This window comes from Neopelma chrysocephalum, unplaced genomic scaffold (genome assembly GCF_003984885.1).
Source record: "Neopelma chrysocephalum unplaced genomic scaffold, ASM398488v2 Primary Assembly neopelma1_252, whole genome shotgun sequence".
NCBI classification, from domain to species: Eukaryota; Metazoa; Chordata; class Aves; order Passeriformes; family Pipridae; genus Neopelma; species Neopelma chrysocephalum.
In genome coordinates, this window is record NW_020897914.1 from 786214 (window position 1) to 798340 (window position 12127).

At 48.5% G+C, this 12127-nt stretch overlaps 1 protein-coding gene across 6 annotated transcripts in view; it reads left to right on the forward strand.

Annotated features, from left to right (window-relative positions):
- FARP2 (FERM, ARH/RhoGEF and pleckstrin domain protein 2) overlaps positions 1-11265 on the forward strand; it is a 75489-nt gene extending 64224 nt beyond the window's left edge. For 3 of the 6 annotated variants that reach the window (XM_027703759.1, XM_027703760.1, XM_027703758.1), the window contains exons 20-27: positions 275-343; positions 733-822; positions 1475-1557; positions 3703-3821; positions 4604-4767; positions 7400-7507; positions 8295-8446; positions 9587-11265. In XM_027703759.1, the coding sequence (XP_027559560.1) occupies positions 275-343; positions 733-822; positions 1475-1557; positions 3703-3821; positions 4604-4767; positions 7400-7507; positions 8295-8446; positions 9587-9677 (876 nt within the window). In that variant the 3' untranslated portion in view covers positions 9678-11265. Of the gene's footprint in view, positions 1-274; positions 344-732; positions 823-1474; positions 1558-3702; positions 3822-4603; positions 4768-6653; positions 6794-7399; positions 7508-8294; positions 8447-9586 lie in introns of those variants that run through there. The other 3 variants (XM_027703763.1, XM_027703761.1, XM_027703762.1) reach the window with 3 other exon arrangements.
- Positions 11266-12127: the final 862 nt, after the last annotated feature.

The following is a 12127-nucleotide window of genomic DNA, read 5'->3' on the forward strand; positions in this document are numbered from 1 at the left end:
TGCGATGGGATGTAAGTGTGATAGGTGAACTGCTGGTGTCCAACAGGAATCCTGCTTCTTTCCTTTCTCTTCCTTCACTGATTTAAATACTGGTTGCAGCAAGGAGCTGATTCATGCCACAAAAAAAGGAGGAAAAGTGTCATCTGGCCTTTGACAAATCTGTTAGGGATCATTGCTGGGCACCAATCAACATCTGTGTACTCTGGGATGAAAATAAAATTCTCTTTAGTTGGGAAAGATCAAGCTTTGTGTAACTTTCTCTTTTCTGCTGCAGGAGTTTATTCGGGAAGGTTGCTTGTACAAGCTCACTAAGAAGGGCTTACAGCAGCGGATGTTCTTCCTGGTGGGTGTTGCTTCTGGCTTTCATAAACCCAAAGTCTTCAATATAAAGTTGTTGGGAAAGTGTATTTTCATGTGCTTGTGTCAAAAATCAGCACTTGAGACTGAAAGCTCACTCTGAGAGATGTTTAGAGAGCATTACTGTGACACTACTGTCTGGTCAACTTGGTTCCTTAATGGCACAGAGTTTTAAGAGAACTTTAAAATTTAATTGCCTCTCTTGTAAATAAACAAGAGTGGTTTTAAGGAAAGTCAGCCAAACTGACCGAGAAATGGCATTTTTCATGCATCTACAATGGACTTTAAACAACAGATTTTTAAGGAGATGTCAAAAAATCCTTGTCCCTGCCTGCTGCTTTCAGAACACTGATTGTCCTCTTCTTGCCTTTCCAGTTCTCAGATATGTTACTGTACACAAGCAAAGGGGTCACAGGGACAAATCAGTTCAAAATCCACGGACACCTCTCTCTGCATGGCATGTTGGTAAGTGATTTCAAGTTGCATCACAGGGTTTAAGGAAATGGCTTTGCCTAGGGTAGGTTGAGGAATTTCTTCAGGACACAAGAACCAAGCCACAAACTGCTCCCAGGTAGGTCTCAACAGCAATTGGACCTTCAGATGTGTCAAGCAGAGCCTTGTCTGCAGGTGATGAGCCTGTTCCTTCCACATTAGCAAAACAGCTGGAGCACACTCTCTTGTCAGTTCATTTTCACACTGCTCTGAGAGGCTGATCTGGAAATAGGGATTTATTTATCCTGGTGTTTTGCCCCCCTGCACGCACCGAGGCATATAACCAGCCCTCCTCCTCCCCATCCCCTGTTCTCATGGGATTGTTCTTTCTGTCTTTGGTTTGCAGCTGATAGTGCTCGACCCTCCGGTAAGTAATGAGTCAGATCTACTCTGACTGCTTTCCCTGCCCTATTGGATGTGGTGTTGTGCTCCTGCAGTAGAACCACACAATAGATTTTAATGTAGAGCCAAAATAAACTTCGAAGTAGGTGGTTTTCCTCAAAAAGTAGCTGTTCTGCACTTCCTGCAAGCAGGTTTGACTCCAATCCCAGCCAGCAAAGGAGGACAGCTTTAGTGTTTATTGGTTACTGAGCAGTGATGAGAAAAATCTTTCCTTTTTCTGCAGGTGGAGGAGAGTGAGAATGAATGGGCCGTCCCACACTGCTTCACCATCTATTCTGCACAGAAAACCATAGTGGTGGCAGCCAGGTAACCCTGGTTTTCCTCAACTGCCTGTGGCTTTGAGGGATTCCTTCTCCAGGAAGTTACTGCTTGACTGATGCACTGCTAAGGGGGTGTTTCCTGCACCCTCTGGGCTTCAAAATAAGCCCAGGACTCTCCACAACTCCTTTTCTCAGTGTTGAGTTTTGGGAAGGAGTAGTTTATCCTGGGCCAATTCCCACAGCCTGGGTAACAGGTGAGGAGGGGATTCTGCCCCTCTGCCCCCGCTCAGGTGAGACCCCCCCTGCAGTTCCAGCTCTGGGGTCCAGCACAGGAAGGACATGGAGCTGCTGGAGCGAGTCCAGAGGAGGCACCAAGATGATCAGAGGGCTGGAGCAGCTCTGCCATGAGGAAAGGCTGAGAGAATTGGGATTGTTCAGCCTGGAGAAGGCTTTGGGGTGACCTAATTGCAGCCTTCGTGTACATGAAGGGGGCCTACAAGGAAGATGGAGAGAGACTCTTTACAAAGAGCCTGGAGTGACAGGACAAGGGGGAATGACTTCCCACTGACAGAGGGCAGGGTTAGATTGGACATAGGAGTGGTGAGGCCCTGGCACAGGTTGCCCAGAGAAGCTGTGGCTGCCCCATCCCTGGAAGTGTTCAAAGCCAGGTTGGATGGGGCTTGGAGCAACCTGGGCTAGTGGAAAGTGTCCCTGCCCATGGCAGGGGGGTGGAACTGGATGATCTTTAAGGTCCTTTCCAACCTAAACCATTCTGTGATTCCATCTCACCCAAAACATGAACAGCAGCAATAACATTGCCATTGTGTTGGTTTACTTGTGAGTTGCCAGTATCATCCTTCAAACCACTGCAGGAGACAAAATGAAATCCAACCATACACATATTTTAGAGACCCAAAAGAATTAAACTCCAGAACATGCAAATTCCTGTAAGGAGGGGAGAGTTCTTGCGGGATCTGATGGAGGAAGCTGGAAAGGGAGAGGAAAAATTAAAGGCTGACTTGGAGATAAAAACAATCCCTTTTCAGTCCAACTTATCCTTGGGCAGTGAGTTTGGTGCCTTTCTGTTGCTTTCTATCTGAATTGTACTTAGGGTGTCTCCTATACCTGGTGTCTCAGGATCAGCTTTAGGGGGTTTTGTCCTTCTGCAGGTCTGCTGAAAAGGCAGATGGAGTTAGGAATGTTAAGGATGCAGGGTGGGAGCACTAAAGCTCAACCTTAGATCATAGGGTTTTTACTGCTTGATGACCTGTTCTTGAAAAATAACCACTACAGAATCTTCACAGATCAGGTGTGTAGTGGCACAGGAACCAATACTTTTGGTATGCAGATGTGTTTTTTTTAGTTCCAGCCTAACAACTGAAAGTGTCCTTTTTTTTTAAAGATCAACCATTTCTCAGCAGCTGCAAATCATAAGGTGCTTGAAAGATTCTTAAATTTGCAAAAATAAAGATAATTTTTACATTGTCATAACTTTGAAATAGTTCAAAGTTTGCCTGTCAGAAATAAAAATTGCTGCCGGGCTTAGACCATGTGTGAAATTTTCAGTCTAAATAAAAAGCTTTCAGAAAAAAAGAGATGGTTATCAAAAAAAAAAAAAAGAAATGTGGCTTTGTCTAAAGGCAAAGCTTCTGCTGTTGCATATCCATGGATACAGAGACACACTGAGGAGCTGTGAATCTCTCATCCTGTAATGGAACCTGTGAGGGGTGAAGGAAGCCTCCTCTTGCTGCACCCTGGGTGTTACTCACGTGAGATGTCAGATCCCTTTAGAAGATGGGATGTCTTTCAGGCCTTTTATCCTTCAGAAAAAATAATTGCTCATACCCCTCCATCTTCAAAATGTTTGATTCCTCCTCTGAGCCCAAAAGCTCCAGAGGGGATATTCTGTGCCCCACTAGCTGTCTGTTCGTTCTCTTTGCTGTAAAGTCCAAGTGTTGAATGGTTATTTTAGTCTTATTTCAAGGCTTGAGTATAGAGATGAAGGCTGTATGAGGTCAGTTTCCTCTCTGGAAAGCTCCTACTTTGGAGGAATTCTAGTTTTGTTTTGATTTATCTAATGGAAAGGGGCTGCCCCTTGTTTTGGATGGTGACCTGTGCCTCCCTTCAGCACATGGGCACCGAGTCACAGCTCTGGGCTGGTGGATCCCCATCCCCACTGCTTCTCTTGCAGTACCCGCCTGGAGATGGGGAAGTGGATGGAAGACCTAAACGTGGCAATTGAAATGGCCAAGAAATCTACTGAGAAATCCGAGATGCTTCTGGAAAACTCTGTGTGCAACCGCTCCAACAGTAAGTGGTGTTTCCTGCCTCCTTGAAAAGCAGCAGTTGTCCTGTCCTTTTCACCTTTCCTGTTGCGAATTTGATGACATAAATGAAGTATTTTTATAGTTCATACGGTAACGGAGAGTTAATGGGGTTTTGGTTTTAATCAAGAGAAATATGCTTGCCTTCCTAGGCTGGTGTTCAAGGTAGCTGTAAATGCAGCAGAGATCCTCCCATTGAAGAATTGTTTTGTAAGGTCCTTATTCATCTCTTGCATAGATTTTTCTCAATTTAACCATGTAGTGATTTTTTTCTGTCCAAACGGTGGTGTCTTTGGAGGTCAGCTTTTACAGCCCAATATTCCTGTGCCTGTCTGGTGGTGCTGTGGCTGTGCTGAAACATGGAGTATCCCTTCTTGGAGCACTCTGTGCTGTTCTTCCCGACTCAAGAGGAAGTGTGGTCATTTTTGTTTGTTTAACACAGCACTGAGTCAAACCATTCTGTGATTTTATTCTAGTGGAAGGTGTCCCTGCCCACGGCAGGGGGTTGGAAAGAGATGAGATTTAAGGTCCCTTCCAACTCAAACCATCCTGTGATCCTATGAATCAGCTGTCCCAGGCAGAGCTGAGTAGCAAAAGTCAGATTGATCTGCTCAGAGTGTGTGCACAGGAGCTGTGTAACCAGTTCAACTTGACATATTTGAAACTGGACCATGGCACGAGAAAACAGCCTTTCTCAGGAATCCCAGCTTCTCTTGCTCTTTGTACTGCACAGTTTTCTTAAACCACTGCCCAATTCTCCTCCCCCAGGATCCTCTGATGAGGTCTCTCTAGAACAGGAGTCTGAAGATGACATACACTCCTCTCGTAGCTCCTTGGACAGGCAGAGTCACCACCGTGCCAACACAACCATGCACGTGTGCTGGTACCGCAACACCAGCGTCTCCATGACTGACCACAGTGTGGCCGTCGAGGTACCGCGGGGGCAGCGCTCGCCTCACTCTGTCCCTCCTGCCTCGGCCTCCATCTCCCATTCCTCCTCAGCAGCGTTTCTGTATCCAGGGAGAGCACGGGCCATCAGATGCCACCGCATGCTTGTCCCCCCTGTGCATGTCTGTGTGTCCGTACTCACGCTCCGCTCTCCGTGCGGCAGGGCTTTGCTTCGGCAATGGCACCAAAGCAGGGAAAGCTGAAAGGAAACCCAGGATATCCTAGGACTGGGTTGTTCCTTTGGGTTTCATCCTCCTTACTGGAGGACTGGGCACTGGTGAGGTGCCTCAGCTCCTGGGTTCGGTTTTGGGCCCCTCATGACGAGAAAGACATTGACGGGCTGGAGCGTGTCCAGAGAAGGGCAGCGGAGCTGGAGAAGGGTCCGGAGCACAGGTCTGATGAGAAGCAGTTCAGGGAGCTGGGTGGGCTCAGCCTGGAGGAAAGGAGGCCCTGGGGGAACCTTCTCACTCTCTACAACCCCCTGACAGGAGGATGGAGCCGGGGGGAGTCAGGCTCTGCTCCCAGGGAATAAGGGACAGGACAAGAAGAAACAGGCTCAAGTTGTGCCAGGGGAGGTTTAGATTGGATATTAGGGAAAATTTCTTCACTGAAACAGTGGTTAAGCATGGGAACAGGCTGCCCAAGCAGTGGTGGAGTCACCATCCCTGGAAGTGTTCAAAAAATGCGTGGATGTGGCACTTCGCTATATGGTTTAGTGGGATTTGGTCAAAGGTTTGACTTGATGATCTTGAAGGTCTTTTCCAACCCGAATGGTTCTGTGATTCTATGAGTTACCTATCCATGGTATTTCCCTTTAGAGATTGACTCTACTGTACTGAGCTCTGGTTAGCTGCTGTACTGCACCCAGAATTAAGAAGAGGGAGTTCAGTTCAGTGGGAATACACCTTCTCTGCCCTTCCCTTGCTGGCAGGACTGAACAGCCAAGTGCCTTTTCATGGCAGCATCATGTCATGCTGAGCAGAGTTGCTTATTATGTCCCTGCTGAGGTGTTCAAGAGCAGGCTGGGTGGAGCTCTGAGCAACTTGATTTAGTGGAAGGTGTCCCTGCCCATGGCAGAGGGGTGGAATGAGATGAGTTTTAAGGTCCCTTCCAACCCAAACCATTCTGGGATCCTCTGATTCTGTGAGCTGCTGGTACCTCGGATCTTGCCATTTGGTGCTGCACAATGCGGCACTGGTGGCACGTTTGGGTCCTGAATCCTGCAGATTTCAAGACTGATCAGTTCAGCACTCCTTACACTGCTTGCCACAGCTCTATGGTTTCACTTCAGGCAGCAGTTTGGCAGGTAGGACACCTTCCTGGAGGCTGGCATGCTTGGAAGGCTTCCAGAAGTGGGACGGACCCTAAATATTGTTGGAGAGAAAAAGGAGGTCACTAACTAGACAAAAGTAATGGGGCAGCGTGCTGTGGCACTGCTGTCTGTCCCTGCCTGCCTGCCCTGCCCTGCCCCTGAGGAACTGGTTTAAATAGAAGGAGTTAAAAGTTTGGCCACTGGAGCTGGGTAAGAGAAATGCTGTAGATGTGACCTGGGCTTGGGGTCCAGAAGTTGGGCACTTGAGCTGGTTTCTGTTGTGATTTCTGTTGGAGAGGACAGGCCTGCCTTTCCCTGCTGACACCTTTGGGAAAGGCACCATCTCACAGTTCTGTGCCTGGATAACAAGCCCACCCTGCTAGAGGTTCTGGGATTGACCGTGTGAGTTCTCGCACTCCCTCTTGCTCTGATCTGTTCCATGTTCTAACACCATCATTTTTTTCACAAGCTTTTTTCCTTTAACAGTCGCCTTTCTTGCATCACTTCTCTCACCCTAACATTCTGTTTTTCTATTTCTCTCCCCCTTTCTCTGCTCAGTTTTCTGCTCTCTTGCTGTTTCTCCAGAGCTTCCTCCTCGCTATTTGCTGGGCCAGGCCCAACGGCCCAACACAATCACCCATGTTTGTTGGTACCGGAACCAGAGCCTATCCCTGTCTGATTACCTGTGCATGATCCAGGTAAAGATGCCTCTCACGTTCTGCACTGGTGGGGAGGAGCCATGGGATGCCCAGAAAAATGTCCTGACTCCTAACTGCTCACTTGCTGGCGTGAGGATGCTCGTCCTCAGCGGCAGAGTTGTACTATTGCCGTGTAGAGACAGGATTTCCTTCTGTTTATGCCTCACAAAATGGTTCTCTGTGTAAATCTGCTGTGTATCCTCTCTGTTTCTCAGATCACAAAATCCCTGCGCTGTCATTCCGTGGCATAGGTTTCCTCATCCCCCTGACTGATGCCAAGGCAGTGGTGTTCCCCTCCCTGCAGCCCCCTTCCACGCTGGCTTGGCTTTGCGTAGCTGCCACATGTCACTTGTCCCCAGCTCTACCACTCTCTGTTTCCTCTCCTGCTTTATTTCCCTTCTCACGCAGAGTGTTCCATGGGGGTTTTCTGCACGTAAGAAAGGGTGGCTGCAGGGATGGACCCTGGTGGCTGTCACCATACCTGGGAGGCCTTTTACACTGGGGAGCAAGTGCACGAGCAGTTGATGCAGCCAGCCTGGGGCTCTTTACCTGCAGCAGGATGGCAACCTGTGGTCTCACAGCAGTTTTCTTTTCCTTCTATGCTAGAACCAGCTCTCTGGATATTTGCTGAGGAAGTTCAAGAACAGCAATGGCTGGCAGAAACTGTGGGTTGTCTTCACCAACTTCTGTTTGTTTTTCTACAAAACACACCAGGTGAGCAGGGGTAGGTGAGGGAATGGTGTTTAGGGTGTCGGGGGCACCTGGAGGTCCTTGCCTTTCAGCTCCAGGGGCTCACTGCTCCTTGAAGCAGAGTAACGAGTGGAAGGGGAGGTAGTTCATAATAAAGCCAGTCTCTGAAAGGCTGTGGGCCCTCCTTGTGGAATTTAATCAGGATTTCCAGTTCTGGTGGTATTGACCTTCTGTGGGTCTCCTCATGCAGTGACTAAAGGAGGTGGTGGTCCTGGCAGCCTCTGGGCAGTATTGGGCCACTTCTCTCCCTGCTGGGCTTCAGCTCAGTTCAACAGGCTCCAGGGACTTTCCTGCCCATGGTGCATTCAGCACCTGCTTGATAACAAACCGTGCTGCAGGTCAACCTTTTCATCTTATTAACCCAATAAACTGTATTTATTAACCCAATAGCTGGGTTATTCTGGCTTCTTTCCTTCAGGGCACATTTCATTTGGGAGCGTTATTTTACCTTTTGTGTCAGATCTGTGCTTGGAGTTCCATAGAAAGGGTGCAGAGAGGGAAGAGGGAGCCCAAGCAGTAGCGAGAGGCAGGGGAACAGAAGCAAATAACTCTATAAAAACAGTGGAAGGAGCTGGGGGAAGGTTTCATTATAAGCTGTCGGTGGCCTTGCAAAAGAGGCAGGCTGCTCCTCTTCCTGTTATGTCCTAAAGTGCACAGCCCTTACCTGTGCACACAGTCGTGCCTGCGTGTTGGGCTGAGCGCTGTGGCAGGGGGGCCTTGCACTGAGGGCTGGGCTCTTGGGCTCTTCCAGGACGATTATCCCTTGGCCAGCCTCCCTCTGCTCGGCTACACGGTCAGCTCCCCTGTGGAGGCGGATGGGATTCAGAAGGATTATGTCTTCAAGCTTCAGTTCAAGTCCCACGTGTATTTCTTCCGGGCTGAGAGCAAATACACCTTTGAGAGGTAATTTTCTCTTTCTTCTGTCCTGGTGTATAACCTGCTGTTAACTCAGTGGTTGGTCATCCCAAGACCTCTCTTTCCTCCTAGTCCGAGTGACCTTCCAGCACATTCTCAGGAGTAACATTCCCTTTCTCTTCCCACCGATCATATTTGGAGATCCCTTCTCTGCCAGAACCCTCCTGGGGGTGAGCTGGGGGTGCACCCAGACCCGTGAGCTGTGCTTTGTGCCAGGAGTCTGAGGCTTCCTTGGAGCCAGGGAGGCACGTGGGAGGAAGGGCTGTGGGGTGCTCAGCCCCACCATCTCTTTGGGAGTCAGATTTCCAGGTTCTGGAAAGATCCTTTTTTTTTCTCTTCAATCTCTGGAAGCAGGATTTATAACAAGGCTGAGAACAACAAGTCCAGGCCTGCCTTTCACTTGGCTGCTTTCTCTGTAATTACATTTTTTAATTATTATTATTATTCTCTATAATTACAATTAATTGCTCTTAGGGGCTTCCACACAGGGTCCAAATTGTGTGTCAAACGCACCACGTACAAAACTTTGCTGTTACATTAACTGTTGAAAACCCTTGCCCTGGGTCCTGCCATGCAGGGTTGTATTGGTTGCTTTGGAATGTGGGTGTCACATATGTCCCCCTTCCTTGGGAGAGTGTCACACACTTATGAGCAGCTTAGGTATCAGTTACCTGAGCTGTAAGTTGTGCTCTTTACTGGGCTCATGTAGTAATTTCAGGGGAAAAATGTCTCATTCACAATGGGTTTGTCTGCTTTTTTCACTGTTGCTGTGCTTTCTTCCACATGAGTAAGGCTGTTACCTAATTCCTATTTTATTATATGAAAAGCAGCAATTATTGTCAGCTTATTGTCTTTGATAAACACTGAGGGGAGAACATGGGGAGCTCTCAGGGGAGTTCTCTGGAGCTCAGAGCACTGTAGAGTTGTTACTTGGACAAGCAACCATGTTCTGCAGGGTATTTCCCACATCTCAAGCTGTTCATTTGAAGAGTTAATGTCCTAAAAGACTTGTAAAAGAAAGAAAATGTCTGTTTTGGGAGGTTTGGGGAAAGGGGTACAGCTCATAACCAAAGGACAAGATTATCTGGGAGTGAGGGGCTGAGCATTTCTCATGTCCTTTCTTGGCAGGTGGATGGAGGTGATCAAGAGAGCCACCAGCTCTCCAGCCAGGTCAAGCCTGCTGCTTCCCAAGGAGGAGAAGGACAGTCACACTGACTGACGCAGGGCAGAGCTGGATCTCTGCTGGCAACACCAACAAAAAAGGCAGGTGGGAACAGGAGCCTCTGGAGTTGATAAAGCAAAGACTCAAGGAGGCCTGTTTCCCCCGGTATGGAAAGTGGGAGTGAGGGGGCTGCAGACGGGGATCACATCCCTTCCCGATGGTATGGAAGAGGGTCAAGTCTGTTCCAGTTGAACCTACTTACAGAGAACCCAACAGCAGCGGTGCTCCAGGGCGCGCACATCGCGGAAGGGTTCTTGTTCTGTTGTACCTGTACAGTAACACCTTTACCTGCCCTGAAGGCCGGTGCCACCTTGATTTTACATTTTGACTGGATGATCAGCATACATGGGAGAAACCCAGTGGTGTTGTGGCTCACAGCAGCGGGTGCCAGGGCTCGCTCACCTCTCCCAGACATCACCTGCCCTGGGTGCTCGGTGTCCCTGGCTGCACAGCCTCTGTGCTGCTGCTGTCAACGTCACCCTGCTGGCACAGCCGTCTCGGACTAATGGGGACCCACAGATGTGTTAGCTTACACACAGTTCATTCCAAACAGGAACTGCAGCTCTCCTAAAACAGCTCTGCTCCTCAGAAGCTGCCACGGCAGCAGTTTCCCAGGGAAGCGGGAGAACTGGACCTCTGCTGAGCTGTCAAGGTGTCGGTGTATTGTGGGTCGGTGCAGGGGGTGCATGGTTTTTCCTCTGAACTCAATCACTATTCTCATATCACAGCTCCCGTTTCTTTGTCCTGTAGTAGGACTTATGTAAGGCACAGGATGGCATTCCCTCTCCACTCAGGTGTGGGTGATGTTTTCAAGGCATTTAAGCACTATAGGAGAACAAGCCTCTCTGAAAGTCACCGTTGCTTATGCTTTTGTCATGCAAAGACTTCTGAAAATCCCTATTCTTGCCTTTCAATTTCGGGTGGGATCCATCTTCTGTTTCTCCTGAAGGTGTAAAAGTCACTGGATTCCAGATGGAGCATTAGTGTCTGTGAACTCTATTAAATCTCTGTATTAAATCTGAAAAGTTCGCAGCTTGTTCTGTTTTTGTAAATCTGTCACCTGTGGGTGCCTCCACGGAAGGACCGATACACGCCAAGTGCCACAAGATGCCGTTGGATGTGGCTTTGATGGGCTCTGGGGACTCTGCTTTATATTATTAGATAGAAAAGTGTTTGTGTACTAGCAGAAGGAACAATGCAGTGGTGCAGTGAAAGCAAAAGGAAAGTGTTGCATGTTGTGAGGATGCAGGAATGTGGAGGTCCCTGTGACAACGGGAAGGACAGAGGCCGGCACGTGCATTCCGTTATGGTGTCAAAAATGCAGGATGAGGACTGCAAGGAGGAGGAATCCAGAGGGATTTTTCTCGCTTGGCATTTGCATCCTAGAGGAGTGACTGCAGAACCAGCCTTTGCCACCGCTGCCACAAAGACCATTGTCCCATCTAAGTTAAATGTACTTAATTTATTAGCATCTTCATTTATTATTTTTTTAATTACCTGTTGTAGGTGTATTCATGTGGATTGATTAGATGTTATACTGTGGCTGAATATGACTGTTCAAAGTAAATAGCATCTTGGTATAAAACACTCTCAGCCTCTTATTCCTGAGCCCACCATCCCATATTCAAGTTACTCAATAGTTCTGGTTCTTGGTTCAAGTGCTGCTCCATCCAGAGTCATGTGCTGAGGTGGGACTCCCTGAAAACAGGTGCTTCTGGAAGGACAGCAGGCAGCAAAAATCGCTTCTTGGGTTGGGAATACTGAGCTCAAATGTCTCCGCATTTAAAGAGCAGGAGCTCAGGCTAGAAAAGCCAAAAACTTTGCTATTCCTGGCAAAACTGCAGGCCCCTCACCTCGGTGAGCTTTCAGTGAGGTAAGGATTTCAGTGGCATATCAACTCTGTGAAATATTTTACTTTTCCAGAACTCTGCGGGAGTATTTTTTGTCTTTGCTACAAGCATGAGCAGTGTCCTTTAACAGGACCATTAGGCAAGAACAGATTACAACGGGTCCTTACTTAGTGGTTTCTTGCTAACATGGTGTACATTAAGGGGAGATGCACTTGGGACCGCATGGCTTAGTATCCATGGTCTCACTATTTCAAAGACCATCCAGTTCCACTCCCCCACACCACCCACGCCCCCTGCCATGAGCAGGGACACCTTCCACTAGCCCAGGTTGCTCCAAGGCCCATCCAACCTGGCCTTGGGCACTTCCAGGGATGAGGCAGCCACAGCTTCTCTGGGCAACCTGTGCCAGGGCCTCACCAGCCTCACAGGCAAGAATTTCCTCCTAATATCCAATCTACCGCTGCCCTCTGTCAGTGTGAAGCCATTCCCCCCTTGTCACACTGGAGCCTTCTCTTCTCCAGGCTGAACAACCCCAGCACTTCCAGTTTTCCCTCCTCATGCTGGCCCTTCATCTAGGATAACCCAGTCTTGCTTCAT